This window comes from Gymnoscopelus microlampas (genome assembly GCF_963454915.1).
Source record: "Gymnoscopelus microlampas genome assembly, chromosome: 15".
NCBI classification, from domain to species: Eukaryota; Metazoa; Chordata; class Actinopteri; order Myctophiformes; family Myctophidae; genus Gymnoscopelus; species Gymnoscopelus microlampas.
Window position 1 is genome coordinate 25,563,245 of NC_139952.1, and position 21,789 is coordinate 25,585,033.

Genomic DNA, 21,789 nt, shown 5'->3' on the forward strand with positions numbered 1-21,789 from the left:
TGTAGTGTACACTCTGTGCATAACTGTAGTCCCGGTCTCCAGAAGGTGGCAACCGCATTTCTGGTTCCGGTTCAGTTTCCCCATAGCTTTGCTTGATTGGTGAGGCAGCAGATTTAAGCTGGAAACACATATGACTGTTTACGGTTGAAAACTGCTGCCACACCAATCAAGTGATCAAGTAATCAAGTGGGAAACTGAACTGGTAACAGGTGTGTCACCCTCAGGAAACCACGACTATAGTTTTGCACAGAACCTATTGGATTACTATGTCTGAGGAATGCATGGAGTGAGGCCTGTTTATGTGTATGGTTTCTCTGCCTTAATCGTGAGACATTTTAAACCCCTCCTTTCTGAATTTCCCACTTGTCCGTCAAGTCGGACTGACAGACATGAATTCTCTTCACTTACTGAACCTGTCAGTTCAGATTAGCACAAAGTCCTCATCTATTACATGTTCATACACCAATGCAGCCATTCACTGATGCCTTCTTATCTTCCATCAACATGGAGCTACCCTCAGCCCCCCCCTTAACTAATTGCCTGTCAGAAGTTTACTTCTAATGATTAACTGAAAAAGATTAGATGTGATGCAGGGTTTTGGGTAAATGGACTGATTAAAGACTTGATTGTATGCCTGGCAGGCGTACTGAAGGCAGGACAGCTTCCATATGATTAAAAACATTCTGTTTAGTCATGGACTTGTTTGGTATATTGTCAATGAGGTAATGTACTACTGAACTATGTAGATAAGAAGACTTGAATACATTTTTAGCTGATGGAAAGACTTTCAAAGGTGATGACCAAGCTTATTGTGGAGAGAAAGAGAAAAAACTATTGTAATACAGTATGTACTCACTGCAGAGAGAAATACAATTGTAATGTTAGAGAAAATGTTGTTTTATATAGATTATTTTTATTATTTTTGCAAGGCCTGTTTTTCTGCAAACAGTTATTTTTGGAGAAGTAAAGAGTTTGAGGAGTAGAGTGCTTTGGGTTTTGGGGTAAGTAGATAAATAGTGATAACAGCCATGGCCTTTACTCAGGAACCGTCTCTAATATATAAGGTCTACAGATCAAAATGAATGAAACCGTTTCTCTGTCATAGAGAAACACTGGTTGGTTCAGTACTGACCTTGCTCTGTTGCTAAAGGGCACATCAGTCCGAAGGAATCCTTTCTCCTATTTCTACCTGACACTGGCTGTTCTCATGCAGGCGGCACTGCAACAACGACAGCTCTTATTTAGGGGGCTGTGTTTGGGACAAAGCAGCTTTGTATGTACTCCACCAAACAGTATTTCAATAGGCCGCTGGTGAATAGGTTGCAGCTAAGCTAATAACCTATCATGTAATCAGAGCTTCACAATGGGATGTTGGTACCATGAATCAACCTAAGCACTGACACTGCAGAGCGCTATACTGAGAAACGTTAGCAAAACAAGCCATCACATTGATTGTCATACTTCCCCAGTAGATGTTTTTTTATTTAGATTTAGATTCTTGAGTAGAATTATTCTCCTGCTTGTTATTCAATGACATTGCATGAAGTTATCCATGTAGGGCTGCAACTATCGAACACTATCCTCACAATTATTCACACTATTACTTTTTGGATTAATCCAATAATCGAGAATCACATCCGTAATCTGAAGACTCACCTCTTCAGACTCGACCTTAGACCTTAGCCCTCAGCACTTGCCGTAGCACTTGCCCTAGCCTTGACACCTTGCATTGATCTTATGCAAAGATTAAAATGTAATTATGGCGAGAGTATGTTTTACCCCCTGTCCGTCCGTCCGCGCGTGTGTGTGTGTGTGTGTCCGTCTGTGAACAGCTAATCTCCGGCACCGTTGGCCCGGTCGCTCCGAAACTGTGCACACACACTCCCTGGATGCCAATTCAGAACCTCTGCCCCAAATGTTTCACATGGGCCTGTTATAGCGCCACCAGGAGGCCGATTTGTGCAAAACCCATTTACTCCTACAGATTTTATCCAAACGTCATGCAAATCGGTACACAGTATCTCTATAGTCATGTGATCAACACGGATCTGTCCCATTTTCCATATTCCATCCTCATTGGCTAAGGTTGCCTTCCAAAGTTTGCAGGATTGGTCCGTTTTCAACAAAATGCCTCAAATCATGAACGCAGCTTGCCATTTCCGTGAAATTTCACACGCACATTCCCACGAGGCCGAGGAAGAAATGGCACCCTTTTCACATTGGCCTGTTATAGCGCCACCAGCAGGTCTAATTTAGCAAAACACATTTTTGAAACAAAATGCCTCAAATCATGAATGCAGTGTCCGATTGCCGTGAAAGACCTAAGAAGAAATTACACCCTTTTCACATTGGCCTAACCTGGCCTGGCGGATACCTGTGCTCCGAGGAGCACTTTTTCTAGTTTAGTATGTTATTAGACAGATTCCAGGTTCATTTGTTGACCTGGCATCCTATAGTCTGTATAGTTTCAATGTACAGATTATATATATTTTTAGCGGCGTTAGCCGCTCTATACCTTTAGGTATAGAGCGGATCCTGCTCTATACCTGACTTTGTCCGTGTTCACCGTCAACGTTCTGATTGGTCAGACCCGTCAACGTTCTGATTGGTCAGACCCGTCAACGTTCTGATTGGTCAGACCCGTCAACAAAGTGATTGGTCAAGCTTCACGTGACACATGGCTATAAACACATTATAAACACATATCGATGACAAAATGTATCAAAGGCGCCGCTACCTTCACACAGGGTGTGATTTTTTATATTATACTGTTTAGACTGATGATAGATTCTTTGTTTACCTACTGTATGATCCTAGATTACTGTCTATATGAATTGTATTTATTACCTTGTGTTTAACCTTGCTTACTGTAAATCGCTCTGGATTAAGAGCGTCTGCTAAATGCCTGAATTGTATTTAAAACAACATAGTTATATTAAGATAGATTGTTATATAATCGATTAAATCGATTAGTTCGATTAACTGTTCATCCCTAATTTCATGCCAGGCCATTTTTTAACATGCCTTTCTTGCTCATTGAAGATGTCCGTCTTCAAGTTTTGCTGCTTTCCTCCGTGTCAGAACCCCCCTGCCGTGCCTGTGCCTTGTCAGGCTAAGAATAACTTGATGAGTGAGGCTCAGACAGAGAGAGGACAAACCAGAGAGCAGTGGGCGAGGAGAAACATTTCTAATTTTTTAGGAGCAGAAAGCCTGTTTTCCTGAAACGAACCCAGGACAATTAGTGTAAATATTGCGCAGATGGTGTGGTCATTAAGCAAAACAAACACTCATTTGCTTCCCTCTTTTTCAAGCAATTTCTCTACAGATGGACTCCCAAAGTGGAGCAAACAAGGTCCTCTTTGAAGTGTGATTCATTTTTCCATTACTTTTATGTTGGTTCTAACTCTGCCTCTGTCAGATCCAATGACGGAGTGTTCTGTTGTGCGACCCGATTCACGCGCAACATCATCTGCGCTCTGTTTTCCTCTTTGCACTTCTCTCTCTACCCTTCTCCTCTTCCACCTGATGTGGGTTGGTTTAGTGCCTGGCTACCACACCACGTTCATGAGTCATAAAGTCCATAAAACATGGCTGGCTGATGCTGGAATGGGGCCAGCTGATGTTAGAGTAGAGTGTATTTGATTCTGCCTGGAGGCTGAGTTAAGTGCTGCCGTACAATTACTGGAACGGCATGCTCGGACATCGCCGTGTGCATTTAGGTGGATTTATGACAGGGCAGTGACTGAATGGATGCAATAGGCATGTTCGTATTGCACATCTCTTGATTAAATTACGGAGTGTTACTACTATGATGTTGGCCATGATGATATTGATGATTATGATATATATGTAGCTTGTGTTGAATTACATTACAGTCTTCATACTTTGGGACGTTTGTTTCCTTTGAAGAGTTTATTTTGGCATGTGGAACAGTCCTTCAATGAGATCGACATCCGTCCTCAGCTACCCATTTTTCTCCCAGTTTAGTCCTAATGGCAATTTTCCCCAGCCGCTTCTTTTCACCTGACAGTGGGGAGCTTCACCAGGAGGGTGAATGCGCTATCCAGTCAAGTTCTTCTCCCTGTTAAACAGGTGCCCTGACTATCGTTCTCCCTGCCCGACTTACCACCCGTGAACACAGCCTATAATTGGCTGTGTTCAGGGCTGGTAAGTCAGGTATTGTGTTCATTGGAGCTAAGCTGGATGCGCTTTTTTTTGTCTCCGCGGTGGTGGGCAGGCAGTGATGGAAGAAGTACTCACATCTTTTACTTAAGTAAAAGTATCTATACGGCAATGTAGATATGCTCTGTTACAAGTAGAAGTCACATATTCGAAATGTATTTGAGTAAAAGTACAAAAGTATCGGCATCAAAATATACTTAAAGAACCAAAAGTAAAAATACTCATTGTGCAGAATGTCCCATTTCACAAGTTCAAAATGTATAATAAATTGTTTGAAAATAATGCGACGCATTGTGAGCTTGTAGATCTGCTATTTTCAAATGGCCAGAATATGTATAAGGCTGAAGTGTTTAGTGTGTTTTGTAATAATAAGTAAAGGTACAATATTTGCCTCTGAGATGTAGTGGGGTAGAAGTAAAAGTATTGAAAATTGAAAATACTGAAGAAAGTAAAAATACCTCAAAATCATACTTAAGTACAGTACCACTGTGGGCAGGAACTTGTCCCCTGTCTGTTGGTCTTTTGTCCTGAATCTGGCTGACAGAAGAGTAATATCTATCCAGTCATGTCCCAGAAGGTTGCAGTGTTCTCTTCACTTCACATGGTTTACCTTGGATCTTTGTCTGTCGTCCAGCAGAGGTGCATTTAGCTGAGCTAACATGAAAGCTTTATTGTGTGTGAACTTTTATCTTGTCAAATATTGCTTTTGCGCCAGACAGACATTTCACATTTTGAAGGAACATTACATCATTACATCGTTTCTATATCCTGAAGGGCATTTCGTAGTTATGAATATGAACCCTAGCTTCCCTGAGCTTGTAGATCGGCTATTTTCGGCAAAGGAATTTGGAGAATTAGAAGAAAAAAGGAAAGGACCAAGTACTTGCCAATGACGCTAAATCCATATTGTATAGCATTAATAATAACTATAGGTCAACATGATTAACATTATTACTGTTGTTTATAAATGCACTGGGCTTAGTTGGGCATCAACATTAGGGCTGCACTGTAGGCGACTCTGCTTAGTTGAGGTGTGTTTGTTGTACAACATGCATGTAGTGGCTACAGCAGCTGCTTGTGGCTGCTATCGTACACATCGAACGCAAAAGACTATGCAAAAAGAATGACCAGAGAAGGGTATTACTCAGAGCCGACTGACCGGGTAACAAGGAGATCAGATTTCACTGACAGACACAATAAAACCTGTTGTTTACAAATCATGACATCCAAACATCTGATCACTGCAGCTGCTGTTTTAATCGTCAAGGTTTATCTGATCCAGCGTCTGTAGCCTGTTAATCCGAGGTACATGAAATGACTGAATGAACACAGACAGCAGTAGCACCAAAAATGGTGACCAGTGGAAACTAGTCACTATAGAAATTAGTCACTGCCATGACTCGCTTGTCAAAGAAAATGAAAGGCAATATGGCAACATTATGGATTTGAATACAACAAAAAAGGTGAGCTAAAACAAACACTGAATAATGACCCCCCCCCCCCCCAAAAAAAAAGTATATATGAAATGAAGTATCATTGCTTAATCTAATGATGGGTCACCAAAGTCGGTATAACTGGTTCAGTCCAGTTTGACCATGAAAATCAGACCGGTTTGGAAATGTTAAAATGGTCACAAGCCTACCTCACAGACACACATGAGATAAAGTGTGACTTTTAGGTTGTGTGTAGATGAAGATGATTTAATAAACAAAAAGACGATATGATAGTTTAGTATGCCTAAAACATTTTAGACGTTTAACCACTTAAGCTCTACAGTATCTTTTTTCTATACTTTATCTTATGGGAAATGGCAAAAATAGCTCATAATGCGGCACACATTTTGGAAAAAATCTGAACATTTGCCTAAATAGGGACACCTGGGTTAATGTGGTTGAATTAACGTACTGTACTGTGGTAATCGTTTTGTGAGTCGGGGCCCAATCCCGGTTCCATTTATCCATCCTTTCTTCCATTTATCCATCCATCCACAATCCAACCATCCAGAAGTGTGATGGAGTCAGACTGCATGTCTCTTCCATCCAGCTGCCTTTGTATCTGATGTGAACCCGTCAAATGACTTGTCTCTCAGTGAGTCATACCCGGCCGTGGCTGCATGAGACCTCTGAGGTCTCAGGCTATTTCTGGACATCTCACTGGGCCTGTTTTCCCCTGACTGATGAGAGAAGAGTGGACGTTTCATGCTTAGTGCCCTTAGCCTCACGGATTCCTGTGAAAATCTGATGGTTATCTTGTTGTGGTGTTGTGTCCCAGTATGAAGAAATATTTGTCAGTTGTCTGCCTGTATTGTTGGCATTGTGTTTGGTTATTGTTGTCATTGTTTTTGTTTGTATGTGTGTTGTTTGGTTATTGTCATTGTCATTTATGTATATTATATTTATTACCATTTTGTGTGTGTGTGTGTGTGTGTGTGTGTGTGTGTGTGTGTGTGTGTGTGTGTGTGTGTGTGTGTGTGTGTGTGTGTGTGTGTGTGTGTGTGTGTGTGTGTGTGTGTGTGTGTGTGTGATACTGTCAATTGTGTTAGTATGTGTATTTTTGTGTATCTCAGAGTATATACAACCAAATGGACCCATATGGGTCCATTTGGTTCCATTTGTACACATAAGTTGAATTACTGAGTGTCTTATGGTTTAGATTGGGGTCCCAAATATAATTTCTTTTTCCATTTATACAGTGCCATAAGGGTCCATTTGGACGTCTGGTGGGCCCTGGACCAGACTGAGAAACAGTGAATCTAATCATTGACCAACTGTGATGTTGCACTGTATTGTTGTCAATGTTATTTGTCTTAGAATTGATGACCAGGGAGAGGTTCATGTTTTGAAGGTGAAGTTGTAAACACAGTAGATCTACTCTACTACGATGTCACGGTGATGTCCACATGAGGACCCCATTACATTGTCATTCAGCCAGAAAGCTCTACAGACAGAACAGAGGTGGTTGTGGAGCCAGGAAGAGGACTGATCCATTAGCTGTCAGATAACCACCAGCCAGCTTCTTTTTGTTTTTAAAACCCTGGATAAGGAGGTGTTCGGGTGGTGCAGTGGTAAAAGTCACTGCCCACCACCACGGAAGTTGTGGGTTTACATCCGGCTTTGTCGAGCGTCTACACAAATACAATTGGCCCGTGTTCAGGGTAGGGAAGTCGGGCGGGGAGGGTGATATTGGTCATTGCACGTACTCCTACGGGCTGGGGCACCACCTGTCAGCGGGGAGTGTTGGGCGGGAGGAGTAGGACGAAGGCTCTACGTCCTCCTGGTGGGGGCTCCTCACTGGCAGGTGATTCACCTCTTTCGCCTACCTCTGCCCCAAATCTTTCACATGGGCCTGTTATAGCGCCACCACGAGGCAGATGTTTGCAAAAGACATTTTTGATATTACTCCTACAAATGTTCCAAACATCACATAAATCGGTACACATTATCTCTATAGTCATTAAACCAAACTTGTCTGTCGGATCTTTCATATTCCATACTGATTGGCTATGATTGGCTTTAAAGTTTGCAGGAGTGGTCCGTTTGAACAAAAATCAAATCATGAACACAGCGTGCGATTTCCGTGAAATTTTGAATGCACATTCCCACTACGTTGAGGAACAAATACTACCCTATTATAGTACCACAAGGAGGCCGATTTTCTTTATATTGCTCACATTAATTCAATGGTCACGTGATCAAGACGGATCTGTCATATTTTTCCTATTACACCCTGATTGGCGAATTCCGAACATTGCTGGCCCACAATAACCTACCTGACCTGGCGGAGACCTGTGCTCCGAGGAGCTCTTTTTCTAGTTACTACTCTCTCCTGACTGAGAGCACGGAATCCGTTTGTGTCTTGTTCACATTGTTTACAAGGGAAGGGAGGCGTTTTACTGTCGTCATGAAACAGATGAGCTATGAGGCATTCTCACACGCAGGTCAGAAATAGACAGGCGCTTCAGTTTGCATAACACCACTTTAACTGTGACACTTGGCAGAAAGCATCTCAGGTAGACCACTTAGCGACAGTTCAGCTGTGATTTGGACTGTTATGCTGATGCTTTCCTAGTTCAAATACTGTAGGTTACAAGTTCAAAGTTACATAAAAAACACAGAAAGCTTTTTGGGTAATTGATTATGGAATTAATTGTTGCAGCCTTAAAACTAAATTACACTTTGGTATAGGTTTGGGTTTTGTAGTTACCTTGCAACTTCAAATATTGGTGAGATTATTTTAATATATATATATTTTTTTATAAAAATGACAACTTCCTATTGATTTTTCTTTGAAGATCCAGATCTGCAGATCCAGTCTGAATTTTCTTCCTAATTCAAATTGTAAAATCAACAAGAACTTGACATTTTTATGAAATAGATTAAAAAATCCTTTGTTAGTTGTACTAAAAGAGTGACTTCCAGACCTGTTTCACCTTGCAATGCACGTTAATGGAGAGGCTATTTTGGATTAGTGATCTATTTGAAGATATCACCAATATTTGGAGTTACATCATGGCAAGGTAACTACACCACCCAAACCCCTACTACATACAGTAGCATCAGTATTACATAGCAAGTATAATTTTGCTTTAATTTGTATGTTACCCCAGGCATAGTTTAGTCATACTCTGTGTCTTCTATGCCTTTTAGATTATATACATGTCTGTCTGTATGAAGCGCAGTGAGTTGCGTGTCCTTCATGAGTGGGTCATAGGAGTGTCCTTCACTAGGGTAGTTGGTGAGATGGATTATTGTAGAGTTTGTGTGAAACGATCCATCCTCCCCTTCACCCAACATTCCACCGTTTACCATCGATTGAGTCTTTGGAGTACAGCATGGTCTGTCTGCAGTGACAAATTATGTTGTAGTTTACATCACAATGCCTTTCATCTGCCAAGTGGGACATTTAACGCACAGCATTAAAAGTACAGTGTTAAAAAGCTATGTTGAACAAGTAAGGGGGTACGGCATCGAGTCCCAGAAGGTACAGATTTATTTGTGGTTTAATTTATTTAATTGTCAAAACATTTGCAAATACCCAGCATGTGTATTTGGAGCAGTGTGCAGCCACTGAGTACTATAACAATGCTGAAGAAAAGTTGTTTACCATGGGACTCTTGAACATCCCACTCAAATCAATTACTGAATGATTGGACAAACTCAGCTTCTCTTCTCTTTGCTTTGCTTTGCTTTTCTTTACTCTGTGTGTGTGTGTGTGTGTGTGTGTGTGTGTGTGTGTGTGTGTGCGTGTGTGTGTGCGTGTGCGTGTGTATGTATTGTTTTGTATTGTATTGTAATGCACTGTGATGTGTGATCATATAATATTATGTAATAGACAAATATATCCAGGCAGTATAATGGTGTAGGCAAAACTATAAAAACAACAGAAGGAATCATAAAACAAAATAAAGTGGAAACATCAATGGACCATTTAGGAAACTATTGAATTTACAAGCCGAAGCTTAAAGCCTGATTTAACAGGCATAACTGGCTGGTCGTTTCAGAATCTGGGATCCCTGAGGGCAAAGGACCGATCAGCCTTGGTAAGCAGCCAGGACCTGGGAACAACCAGCAGGATCTTACCTTTGTTCACAGGGGGTCAAATATTCATTGAATTATTGCCTCTGATAGCTCTATATTACAACACCAATACCCTTGTTTGTTGATTTTCACTCCTTTGTATTTCCAAGTGGAATGTAAACACCAGAGAGTGAGGAGGAAATGCAAATCCCTCAACAACACCAGAACTCTTCTTAAACTAGTACATTTACAGTATGTAAGAAAATCGGGGACCTTGGTTCAACCTAAAGGTCTTTTCACACGGGGAGTGATTGAAGCGCCTAGGGATTCATTTTCAATGAGAGACGAGCGGCCAGGTACTGTAGGGAGGTGCGGGGCAATCTGACAGACATTGTCGTGACAAGTGGTCGCAACCCCGTGAAGCTGTGTTTGTTCAAGGCTGGTTGGTGGGAAGGTTTTGGCTCTGCCTGTGATTGCAGAGGATGTGGCAGAAGGGCCACAAGATTGGAAGCACAGCTGGTCTTCTCTCTCTCTCTCTCTCTCTCTCTCTTCTCTCCTCAAAAGGATGTGGAGACTCAGGTCTTGACCTTCTTTTTAATTTTTTGCCTTGGATTATAAACTCTGGACTTTCAAACCTACAACCACAATCAGCTAATGTAAGCTAAACAATTACGTACACTAAATGTCAGGACGCTTTGAAATTAGCCTGGCATGGCCAGACTGATATCACTCCGTAGTAGATTAGTAGTAGTTTAGTCTGGAACTTCGGTGTGGAAGATTCATTTCCAAGGGGTGGTTACAAACAGATTCAAACGTCACAGCAAAAAAAAGCCCACTTTGAATACTGGGCTCTGATTGGTCACCCACAACTCTGGGGTGAGCGAAATGAGGTTCAAATTGAGGAGTGCCAGACCAATCTGCCCAGGGATATTTTTTTTAGGTGTGGCAGATTTGTCTGGTTCCAGGCTACTTTGACATGCCCCCAAAACCCATGAGTTATATACAGTAGCTGCCTGTACCAGGAGGAACAAAGAGTCTTTGTCAGTCCAGTGTCCCTCACTCTGTTCCCTGGCTTAAAGGATGCTATGTAAAAGATAGCCTAGTGGAATCAGAGTATTAGTCTTGCATAGCCAGATGATCAGAGACCGCTGCCTATTGATATGTCTGTGGAAATCTAAATCCGATATGGGCTAGAACAGAGGAGAAAAACGCTACTGAAAAAACTTATCATATTGCCTTCCTAATATGCAGGTCCGCCCTAAAGTCTTGCCTTGGTTCTGCAATGCATTTATACTATATTAAAATTGCCTAATGGGTGGACGGTGGACGTTAGAAAGTATAATAACATCCGTTGCTCAGATCCGCACCAACCTTGGCACAAACCCTGTTCAGGAGTCTGCCGTGACAATCAATAGGCCTCTGAGATCTCTGATTGTCTGGCCACACAAGACTATCAGAGTATTGACTTGTCTATAATTATGATCAATAACAGACTGTTGACTGTCCCAAGGTATCTTTGTCTCCTGACTCCTTGTCATCTCTGTCCTCCATTAAAGGTGATGGCCCAGGCTGAGGGTCAGCAGAAATCCTTGGTCCAGTCAATCGACTCCCTGCCCACCAGAGGCCCCGTCTCCTGCCTTGACCAAGACCTGCTGCTGCTCAAAGCCACATCCGCTGCCACCCTCAGCTGCTTGGGAGAGTGCCTGAACATCCTCCAGCAGTCTCAGACCCACACCCAGAGCATCCCTCAGTCCCAGTCCTCCCAGGCCAACCACACCGACCACGGACTCCCCTCCGGTGAGTCCCAGGTCCCGGGCCCCGTTCCAACCATGCTGCTGGAGCCCCCGACCCCTTCGTCTCTCTCTTCTCCTCCTCTGTCTTCCCTCCCGTCTCCTTCGCCAGAGTTGGGCACTGGTGACAAGGGCCACCTGGCGGAGCTAGACTGTGGCCCTTGTCCCTACCTGATGGGGGCCCTGAACTTGAATGTTTGTAGTAAATGTTGTTGAATGTTGCATCCGTATGTTTGTTTGTTGAATTTATTTTCCCCATGATCTTTTCTCTTCCATAGTTTGTAGTTGTTAGTGTGGTTTCTCTATTGTGTTGTTGATGCTGTTTTTTTCTCCATTCATTGTTGTGACTTAATGTCTTGTCATCAGTTTTGCATTGGAATCCTAATATTTCTTACCAGGGCCAACTGTATGCAAGTGTGTGAAAGCGTATTTATGGTCAATATTGTTTACAAGGTTTATGAAGAAGCATTTCGGACAATGTGCTAAGTGCATGTAAGAAAAACAATTGGGTTTTAATGTGTGTACTGTATGTGTGAATGAGAGAACCTTAACCACTAACCCTGGCATCCCAATTTTGGGCATACTGTAGCATTCTAGACGAAAATGTTAATAAAGGAAAATCGCAGATATACAAGGTCACAACGCCTCGCATTGTGATGCGTTGTGAGCTTGTAGATTTGCTTTATTCTTTTTTTTTAAGAACATTTTTGTGGTTAAATCATAATGACACTTTAATAGAGGTTTTGGTTGTGTAGTTACCTTGCCATGATGTAATTCCAAATATTGGCTCATTATCTCATTACTATTTGTAATTCCATCATGGCAAGCTGTCTACACAACCCAAACCTCTACCGAAGCATCATTGTGCATTTGTGGTTAAGTGGTTAATAACTAATACTATGCACTTCTAACTTCTCTCTGCGGATTAGGCCTAATAAGTCTTTGCCAAAGAAATCCACATTGGTGCCTAAAACCCTCAGATCTCTCTGCCATGTTTAACCCTCTCTGTGCCAGATCCAAATGGAGCCAATAAAGATCTTTCAACGCAAACCCTTTTCAGCCTGCGGGCTCATGTGTTTCTATGCACCCTCTATTGTTAATATTTGGGAGCCTGACCAGTGGAAAGTAGAGCATAAGTCTGGATGAGGTCCTGTACTTTAGCTCTCATAGATTTATGGTCTGTAAGGGTTAATTCAGACCGCACCGTTTTAATGCTTAATTTATGCTACAGTGCACGACGGTGTCGCACACGGAAAATAGCACATCTACAAAACTTGTAGATCAGCAATTTTCTGCGTGTGACACCATTGTAAGGCAAAGTATATATCAGGGTTAAACCGGTTTTATCTCGTCGCAAATCTTAGGTCTGAACTAGGCTTTTGTTGTGATAATAACTAACCTCTGTATGGTTCTGTTTTCCAGCAGAGGGGAGTCAGGTTGATTCAACTCTGTCTCAAATTCTTAATGGAGTGGTTTCTGGGCTGGGCTCTGAGTGGGTTCTGACTCGGGATCGGGTGCTGTGGTGTCACTGGTCACCTGTCCTGTCCTGTCCTGTCCGTCCTCACGCCTTGTGGGTCTTCTGTTCCCTTTGTGCCAACAGTCAGCCTGCCCTGTACCTGTTCATCAGACAGGGGCTGGTGCGGTGTAGGACCACCGGGCTGCAAGTACAAACCTCCGTCCGTCCGCTGCCTGGCTGACAAGTCTTGCGGGGGTCCAGCTACGCCTCGCCTACGGCATGTACCCCCCGACGCCCCAGTACCAGGGCTTTAGGGTGCTCGGTTTGACTGAGCAGAGGGTTGTGTGTGTGTGGCACACTGGCAGGGGCCGCGTCTGGATGTGTTGTGGCTGATGATGGGGAGGCTGGGGTTGTTTTGGTTGGTTGGTCGGTCCCACACAGGACAGACCACGGTGCCACTGTGCTGCCACTGCATGGGGCGCAAAGTTCACTCTCCAGTTGTGAGCCAAGCATGAGGTGGGACCAGGTTTGGCTGGCACAGTGGTCCCTCCGGGCTCAGGACTGAGGCAAAACGACCCGACGACCCGAGGTGACGTGGTTGAGTCTGCGATGAGGGCGAGCGCGTTGGAGACGCTGTGCCGTAGATGTGCCGGGCTGGTTACCGAGTGCGTCCTGGTGAACTCCCATGATAAAAACACCACGCCCACCGGTCACGAGTCGGATTGCTCACTTTGAGCTGCTGTCACGGAGGAGATTGGCTGCTCGCTCTTGGATCTCCTCCCACCACCTCACCACACCCCTTCCTCCCACTCCTCCTGCTCCTCCTCTTCCTCCACCTCCTTCGCCTTCCAAAAACTCCGCTTGCTGAAGGCCCCCCACATGTGGAGCATTTTCCTTTAATGAGATGAAAATCCATAAAGGAATGGATGGTTTGCATTGCCACCGTCTTTGACACCTTGTTCCCAACAGTCTGATGTGAGAAAAACCATACAGTGCCTTGAGTCGTGCATTATGGAGCTGAGAAGTCAATGGCATGTCAAATGTAATGAGAGTATGTGGTGTGTGCCACCATATGTGGGCACGTGTGTTTGTGTGCGTGTGTGTGTGTGCGTGTGCGTGTGTGTGTGAGAGAGAGAGGGAGATAGAGAGAGCGATAGAGAGAGATTGGAGTTGGGCAGGACGTGGATGTTCGGTCAGAATTGGGCAGCACAAAATACGGAGCATTGATGTCACAGCCCAGAACTGGAAGGTAATGCCATTGGAAACACACACTGCATGATGTCATGTTGTCAGTTCACTGCCTTTCTGTTGGCCTGCATGCTCCTGCGGTACCCAGTACACATCCAATGGCACAGAAACTCTTTCTTACAAAGAGTCTTCCTGTTTCTGGTGCATTGTTGTGACATCTCAGAATAATGTGCCAGTTACCTTAACCACTTGAACCCTATCATCCCCATTCTGGGGCAAAGAGATTTGGTTATGAGGGAAAGCCCTGGGGGACCCTGGTCCACTAAGTAAAATGGGGTTTAAGTGGTTTAAGCGTACCTTGGCCGATTTTATACCTGAATCCCTATAGTTCTGTTGTGAGGATTTGCAAATTTTGCATATCACTTCCCAATGCATGTTGAGAGCTTGCTCTCAATGCCACTGAAAAATTGCAGCCAGCTTACATAAAATGTGTCAAAACACTGCATTTTACGTAAGCTAGCAATTACTTTCTACGGCCTAGAGAGCAAACTTTTGACCCACAGAACACAGTGGTAAGAGTTAAGTCATGTTATGTGTTAGATTTAGGTCAGATTCAGGTCTAAACTCGGCGAAGTTGCCCTTTAAAATCACTCACGATGCAGAGTATATATTATTAATGTATTTTTCTGTAATAAATTATCCTCATTATTCAGATGAAATGTATCCACTTTTTGGAATGCACCAAGGCTCCCTTTATTCCTGAAGGAGAACCTCTCAAATAAACAATCATCAAATCAATAGTCATTAATAATTTACAGTGCTTTTACAGAAGCACAGTATTTCTGGAGATGGTTAGCTAACAGACACTGCTTAAAGTTCCTGTCAGTTGACCATCCTGCCTGGTCTGAGGTCTGTTTTAAAGACTAGCCTCAGACACTTCTTCAAGCCAACTCAGGACTGGCATTGCTTTTCACTACGGAATATCATAGGCTGTGGCTGCTGGCCATTCATACTTTCATTAAAGATCTCTTTTTAGGCCGTTCTTTGCTTTATTTATACATGGTAGTGTAGTCAAGGAAAGAGAGATGTGTGTAACCTGGATTTTTATACATTTGACCTTAAAGGATGCTGAGATGATAGTCTTGGGTATCTCTATTATTAATAGTATACTGTACTGCCCTACAATGGATGCCTCTACACTAATAACCATATAAATATGTAAGATATGAGCTGCTTTATGTGTAAGATATGAGCTGATTTTTAGCATGACTATGGCATGGTCCTCTATGTTTGCACCTTGAAACCATCACTATAAAGCCTTAAGTGTTTGCTTTGAACTACTAAAAAAGTACATGGTTTTGAATCAGAAAGTCTTTTGTGTATGAAGTATGAACCTAGTCTCGTCAGACGACGGGTGATCTCCGCCTAACGAAACGTCTCGTGACCTCTAAATTGAATGTAGGGGCGAGAATGGCCACTAACAAACCTACACCTACACCCACTGCTTTGAAAAATAAATCAGATCACATTCCAATAGGACCACCCTAAAGTCTTTGCGTTGGTTCCGCAATGCAGTTATTTTTAAAATGTTGTAATTGTTTCCACCCAGATTTAGCCCATTCATTGAATTTAGGTATCAGTAGGGGGAGATCTCCGATCAACCAAGAGCAGGTCTAGGGGGTTGTAGTTTGTAATTTCTAGGCAGTTAACAACTTTCAACATGGCATCCCTATTTTGTCATTATAGGTGAACATTTAAAAAACTTTCAAATCTTCTTAAAATTAGCAGAAACAGATCTACAAGCTCACAACGCCAAGCATGAGGTGGTGTCGGAAGATTAGGTATATAGGGCTAAAGTGGTTAATGGTTCTGTGTTGAATGATGTCCTTCCTGACCTTTTTGCCAAAGTGTGTGTGTGTGACATTCTGTCTGGTAATAATGGACAAGTACTATTTTACACACACACACACACACACACACACACACACACACACACACACACACACACACACACACACACACACACACACACACACACACACACACACACACACACACACACACACAATTTCCGGTTGTCTTGTCTATTCACATCACAGTAGGGTGTCTCAGCCTGGCCTCATATCTGTGAAATTTAATATCTTCTATCTTTGCCATCACAAAACACATCATATGAATCCCCACTAGAACACAACGTTGCTCCCCAGGCCCTTTCTGTCTTTGTTCTTCTTCCGAAACATCTCTGAGCGATCGTCTCATTCTCCTTGACCAAAGAACAAGAGCAATTACTGTAATTGTACATTAGGTCAATACACAGGCTTTATTGTTGTTCAGTATGTATGTCTCAGTGGTTCTCAAAATGGCGGTCTGGGGACTCCCAGGAGGCCTTGAAGGGTTTCCAGAGGGTCCCCAGCAAAACGAGGTTTAACCACTTTAACCCTATTTTTTAGGGTTTTTTTACGTATTCTTTTCTTTTAACAACACATCTTCTCTTATGGGGGTCCCTGGCACTAAAGCCATTTCAAAAGGGGGGTTTTCAATTAGGGGGTCCTTGACTGAGAACCACTGGTATATCGGAACCCATGTGCTGTTTGTGATGGTGCAGTGTTGTCCCATTGCAGATTGTGCCCCTGCATGGACTGTGCCAAAGTCTCCATCAGTAGGGGAGCGCCTGAAGAACGGGGGTCCGACCCCTCTACGATCAGCCGAGCCGTCTCCGGCCCTCAGGAAAAAGAGTCTGTCCCATGGTGCTGAGGTGAGACCATTCAACATTTACATGTCCTTTATAGGACCACTACACCCATTGTCTTCATATACTGTAGTTGGTCCTCACTAATGCTCATTATAAGATGGCACCATTTGATTGGCATTGCACAGATTTTTGACGAGATACGGTGAGACACTTATGAAGCAGTGACTGTAATGGACACTTTATTTGTTTTTACCTCCAGTTTACCGTTGCGCTGTATTGTTGATGCTTCTTGTTTTTTCTTCTGCCTTGTTTTTGCTGTACACAACAGTGCTTTTTATTTTTCTTACTCTTTGCCTGTAACTTTGTAACCTTAACTGATGTGCCGCCCCTGGGCGACTGATTTTCCCCCGCGAGATGATAAAGGTAACTATCCATCTATCCATTTCTCTCTACTTGCTCTGTGTCTCAGAGGAGGGCTTTGGACAGGTCCGAAACCTGTATACAAGTGACATCATCGGTAGGCACATTTGGTCATTTCAAAGTAAGTTATTTTGTATTTTAAGAACAATGGCTTCTATTTCAGCATGCTAACTTTCCAGTAAGAGAAAGGCATTAGTTTCTGTTAACTTGGAATCCACATAGATGATGTCATTGGTAGGCAGGGTTCTGAACTGTCCTCAGCCCACCAATGACACGCAGAGTGAGTAGACAAAGATGGTGCTATCTTATAATGAACATTAGTGAGGACCAATTATATGAAGATAAGGTTGAAAATTGGTGAATCGTGCCAAGCTATTTTCTTCGCTATCCTTCTTGTTCCTCTTTCAACGGTTCTAATGAGTATAGATCAGTGATTAATTTCAAGGGCCCCCAGTTTGATATGCATTAGGTCACGGACCCCCATTTGATACGATTTAAATATCTAAGACCTCAATCTATACTCTGATAGTGTACTCTCTCTGAGTTACAGACCCCCAGAAAGGTCCATTTCATTCTACAACTATCAGTTATTTATCTGGGGAAACCCTGGACCCCCTCAAGGACCCCTGGGGGTCCCCAGACCCCACGTTGAGAACCAGTGTTATAGACAACCACACACGACACGACCAAAGTTTATGTGTGACATTCTGTCTGGTAATAATGGACAACTACTAGATTACACACGCACACACACACACACACACACACACACACACACACACACACACACACACACACACACACACACACACACACACACACACACACACACACACACACACACACACACACACACACACACACACACACACACACACACACACACACACACACACACACGTTGCTGTGTGGTTATTGTTGCCGGTTTTGTTCTTTGTATTGTTCGTATTGGCTGTTAAGCTCCGCTGTGGTTTTAGCACTGAGCCTGTTGGTTCCAAGTGTTCTATTGTCTCTATTGTTGCTCTTTGATTTGTGTAAAAGGTGCTTTAAACTATTTTGATTAAGTTTGATGTTTAATTGCATTTGAATGATCTGGGGCCAAATGTCTGGCGTACGACACAAAACACCATTGTGGTTTAAACGCAGTTTTGACAACTGATCACAGATCTAAGAGCAGATCAGAGCAGAACAGAAGAACTGTCAGGCCAAGGTTTTTCACGCATACATGACAGTATTCGGATTCGCAGAGGTTATGATAGATGTATATTTTATGGTATTTCGTGCCAGATTTAGCTCATCTGTGGCGACGATGACGATGGTAAAATGATTTATGTCGCTCCGTCTCACATTCTCATCTGTTCTTCTTGAGTGCCTCTGAGGTGCTCAAGCCTGTTAACCCATTAAGACCGGGAAAACATCCGTGTAATTCTTTAGATTTCTTTGGCTATTCAAAAATAGCAGATCTACAAGCTCATAGCGCGAAAATTATGAAAAATTGAGCAAATCTTTGAATGCACTTTTTCATGTCAAGGACCCCCAAAATTATATGTATTTGACCGTGGACCCCCCATCTCAAAATATGTTGTTCCAGGGACCCCCCCAGAAGCACAGATCCGAGTTGAAAATGTCCACTTTAAAACACATGCTTTGCCGGTCTTAATGGGTTAAAAGTTTGAACGGCGGTGCTGTCAGATAAGTGGGTCACACACAGCGAGGGACAGAAACAGCCCTTGCCCCAGGAGGAAGGCTTTATAATGTCTGTCTGCTTCCCTCCTTGCCTGGCTTGACTGACAGACTGACAACTTGAACAATGTCTGCCTGATGGCTCTCGCTGTTTCTCTGTATCAGTGACAGGGAAGGCAGGCCGCCGTAAATGGCCAGTTTCAGAGCCTATACGATGGGGTGTGCTTTGTGTTCCTAAAAGGGAACATGGGTCGTGGGTTGTGTGTCGCAGAAACGGGATGTTACTTTCCGCCGAGGTTGCAAAAGTGCATGCACTTGGCGGGGATGAAGATAAAGAGGTTCACGGTAGTTAAAGATGCAATCCAGACAAGTGCACAACACGTCACACTGTAAGCTTGTACACGGGCTATTTTCGTGTTGAGGGAAAAAAGAGCGAACCAAGTATTGTAACCCTATGCTTTGTACACAGGGGAATGTTCCTTTTAAGTTGTTGGCAGGCTGAGCACGCCGGCAAGGAGTATTATGGGATTGTTCTTTTGTTTACTTCTGTTACTACGGATGATACAAGTTAGAGCCCTGGCTGTTCACGTGGATTTATTTAATCTATTTTTGTAATTAAATCACCAGTTCTCCAGCACGGACTCCTTCTTTCTTTTAGTATAGAAAGGATAAGGATTACTCTGAAAAGGAAGAGGAAGGTGGTTATAGTATAGAGCACTGGGTCTGAGGGACCCCGGTCAATTAGGTATATAGGGTTAACCAGTCTGTATGGTAAAGCATGTTAATCCAATATAGTTAGCACATCTGCAGTGGTTGGAGGTGGTCTTCCTACTCCTCTGTAAGAAATGTATATACCCTGGTGTCGGGTAGGACACCTAATGGTTGAAAAGTAGTACTGCCTGAAGATCATGAGCGCAGTATAACCACTGGCCAAGCTGGAATTTCCTCTTGATGAGCGGTAGATCTTTGGTCTCTCGCGTAGGAGGCCAGGGTTCAAATCCGGGTAGTACATCAAAGTTACGTATTGCAGCTTTAACCTTAACTCTACGCTTGAATTAACCTGTGATTGTAAGCCAGCTGCTATCTGGAACTCTATCACCAATCATTATTGATCTTGGCAGCTCGGCCCAAAAGTAGAAACGGGAGCATTGAGCAGAGTTAGGGGTGTGTGTGTGTGTATGTGTGTGAGTGTGAGAGTGTGATTCACAGTTCCATTTGTGACACAGCTCTGTCATTTGAGTCACATTGATCTTTGACTGTGTTGTCTTAATATTCAAACACCCTGAGTGTACAGGGATCCTTCACGGTGAATAACCATGTTAAGATTAATGGCACCACTTTGTCAGCTGTATTTTCATGTCTTCAAATAATACCCTCGTTTGACTTCCATCGTTCCATCTCATGACCCTGGAATGTTAAATATCACGCTAAAGCGTCTCTGTCAGGTCATATGAAATGCAGCCACTCCAACCTTTCCTTTGAGTCTTAGAGGGGGAAGGTGACATTTTGTCCCTGATACGTGTACTGAATGAACAAGCCAGTATAAGTTCCCCACCAGGCTTACCAGCCAGCCGTCCTGCCGTGCCCAGCAGACGTGTAATTTAGAGACCGGGAGATGTAATCCTTCATGTTAATGATAATTTCCCATCGACATATATGACTTACAGAATCGCGACTATGGATTTGCGGTCAACAGTGAAGAGTTATTCACAGCTAATTGTCAAGCTGTTCAGCGTGTACTTATGTGCAGAATAATGAAGAGAGAAGGCGTGACTTTCCTCTGTTAATTTGGCTCCTGTAATGATGATGTTGTATAAAGTATGGTGAGTTAATGCAGTAGACAGCCGCTACTTGACACAGGCAGACAGCTTCCTACCAATTAGTGCTGAATGTTTCCGAGAGTTGTTCGTTGTCATGGTAATCGAAAGCACTTATTTGAATGCTTTTTAAAAATATTTTTTTATATATACTGTAGGTAGAGTTTTGCACATTTTGTATCCAATTTCATTTCCATAGGAAGAAAGAAATCTTGAAGTCTGGTTCTCTCAATAGAAGCGTACGCGTAGACACACAAAAACACACACACACACACACACACACACACACACACACACACACACACACACACACACACACACACACACACACACACACACACACACACACAGAGCTGTTAAACCCTGTCTAACCCTACTGATAGGCTGGCTTGTCTGCTACCAATAACTACCTACAGAAATGGCAGAGAGAACAGCATTCCAACCACTTTGCTGAGTTAATATGAGTGTGTTAAACTGAATATTGCGCAATGTGTTGCAAAGCAACAAATTGACCAGACACATTCTGATTCAAGCCTGCGGTCTGTTGTTCCCATCCAGATGGCTGCATAAAATCCTCCTTATTAATTAACAAGGTGACAGTCTCAGTGGGTTGCACCTAATAAAAAAAGAAGTGAATTTATAAAGCTCTCCTTCCATTTCTGTTTTGGTTCTTGTTCTTGTTGTTCATCTGTCATTCTGTAAAATATAAGACCATCTGTTCGGTTAATGTCATTTCTGAACAGTTATAATGATACTGTATTTATCCTTTTTTTTTTTGCTAACGATCATTTTGTGAAGAGTAGGCGTCGCACTTTCAAATTGTGGCCATCTTGTTTTGGTACCAAGCCCTCCTAACTGTAGTTAAGGCTTGGGTCTTTGATGGCACTGGGACTCCAAGGATACACGCACGCACAGTCACACGCACGCGCGCTCGTGCAAACACACGCACGCACGCACGCACGCACGCACGCACGCACGCACGCACGCACGCACGCACGCACGCACGCACGCACGCACGCACGCACGCACGCACACACACACACAC

The 21,789-nt window shown here is 43.2% G+C and overlaps 1 protein-coding gene across 2 annotated transcripts in view; it reads left to right on the top strand.

The window, feature by feature from the left end:
* Nucleotides 1–21,789, top strand: part of osbpl10a (oxysterol binding protein-like 10a) — an 87,345-nt gene that overhangs the window by 36,133 nt on the left and 29,423 nt on the right. For both annotated transcript variants that reach the window (XM_084079553.1, XM_084079554.1), the window contains exons 6-7: nt 11,255–11,495; nt 16,754–16,887. In XM_084079553.1, the coding sequence (XP_083935679.1) occupies nt 11,255–11,495; nt 16,754–16,887 (375 nt within the window). The remainder of the gene's footprint in view (nt 1–11,254; nt 11,496–16,753; nt 16,888–21,789) is intronic.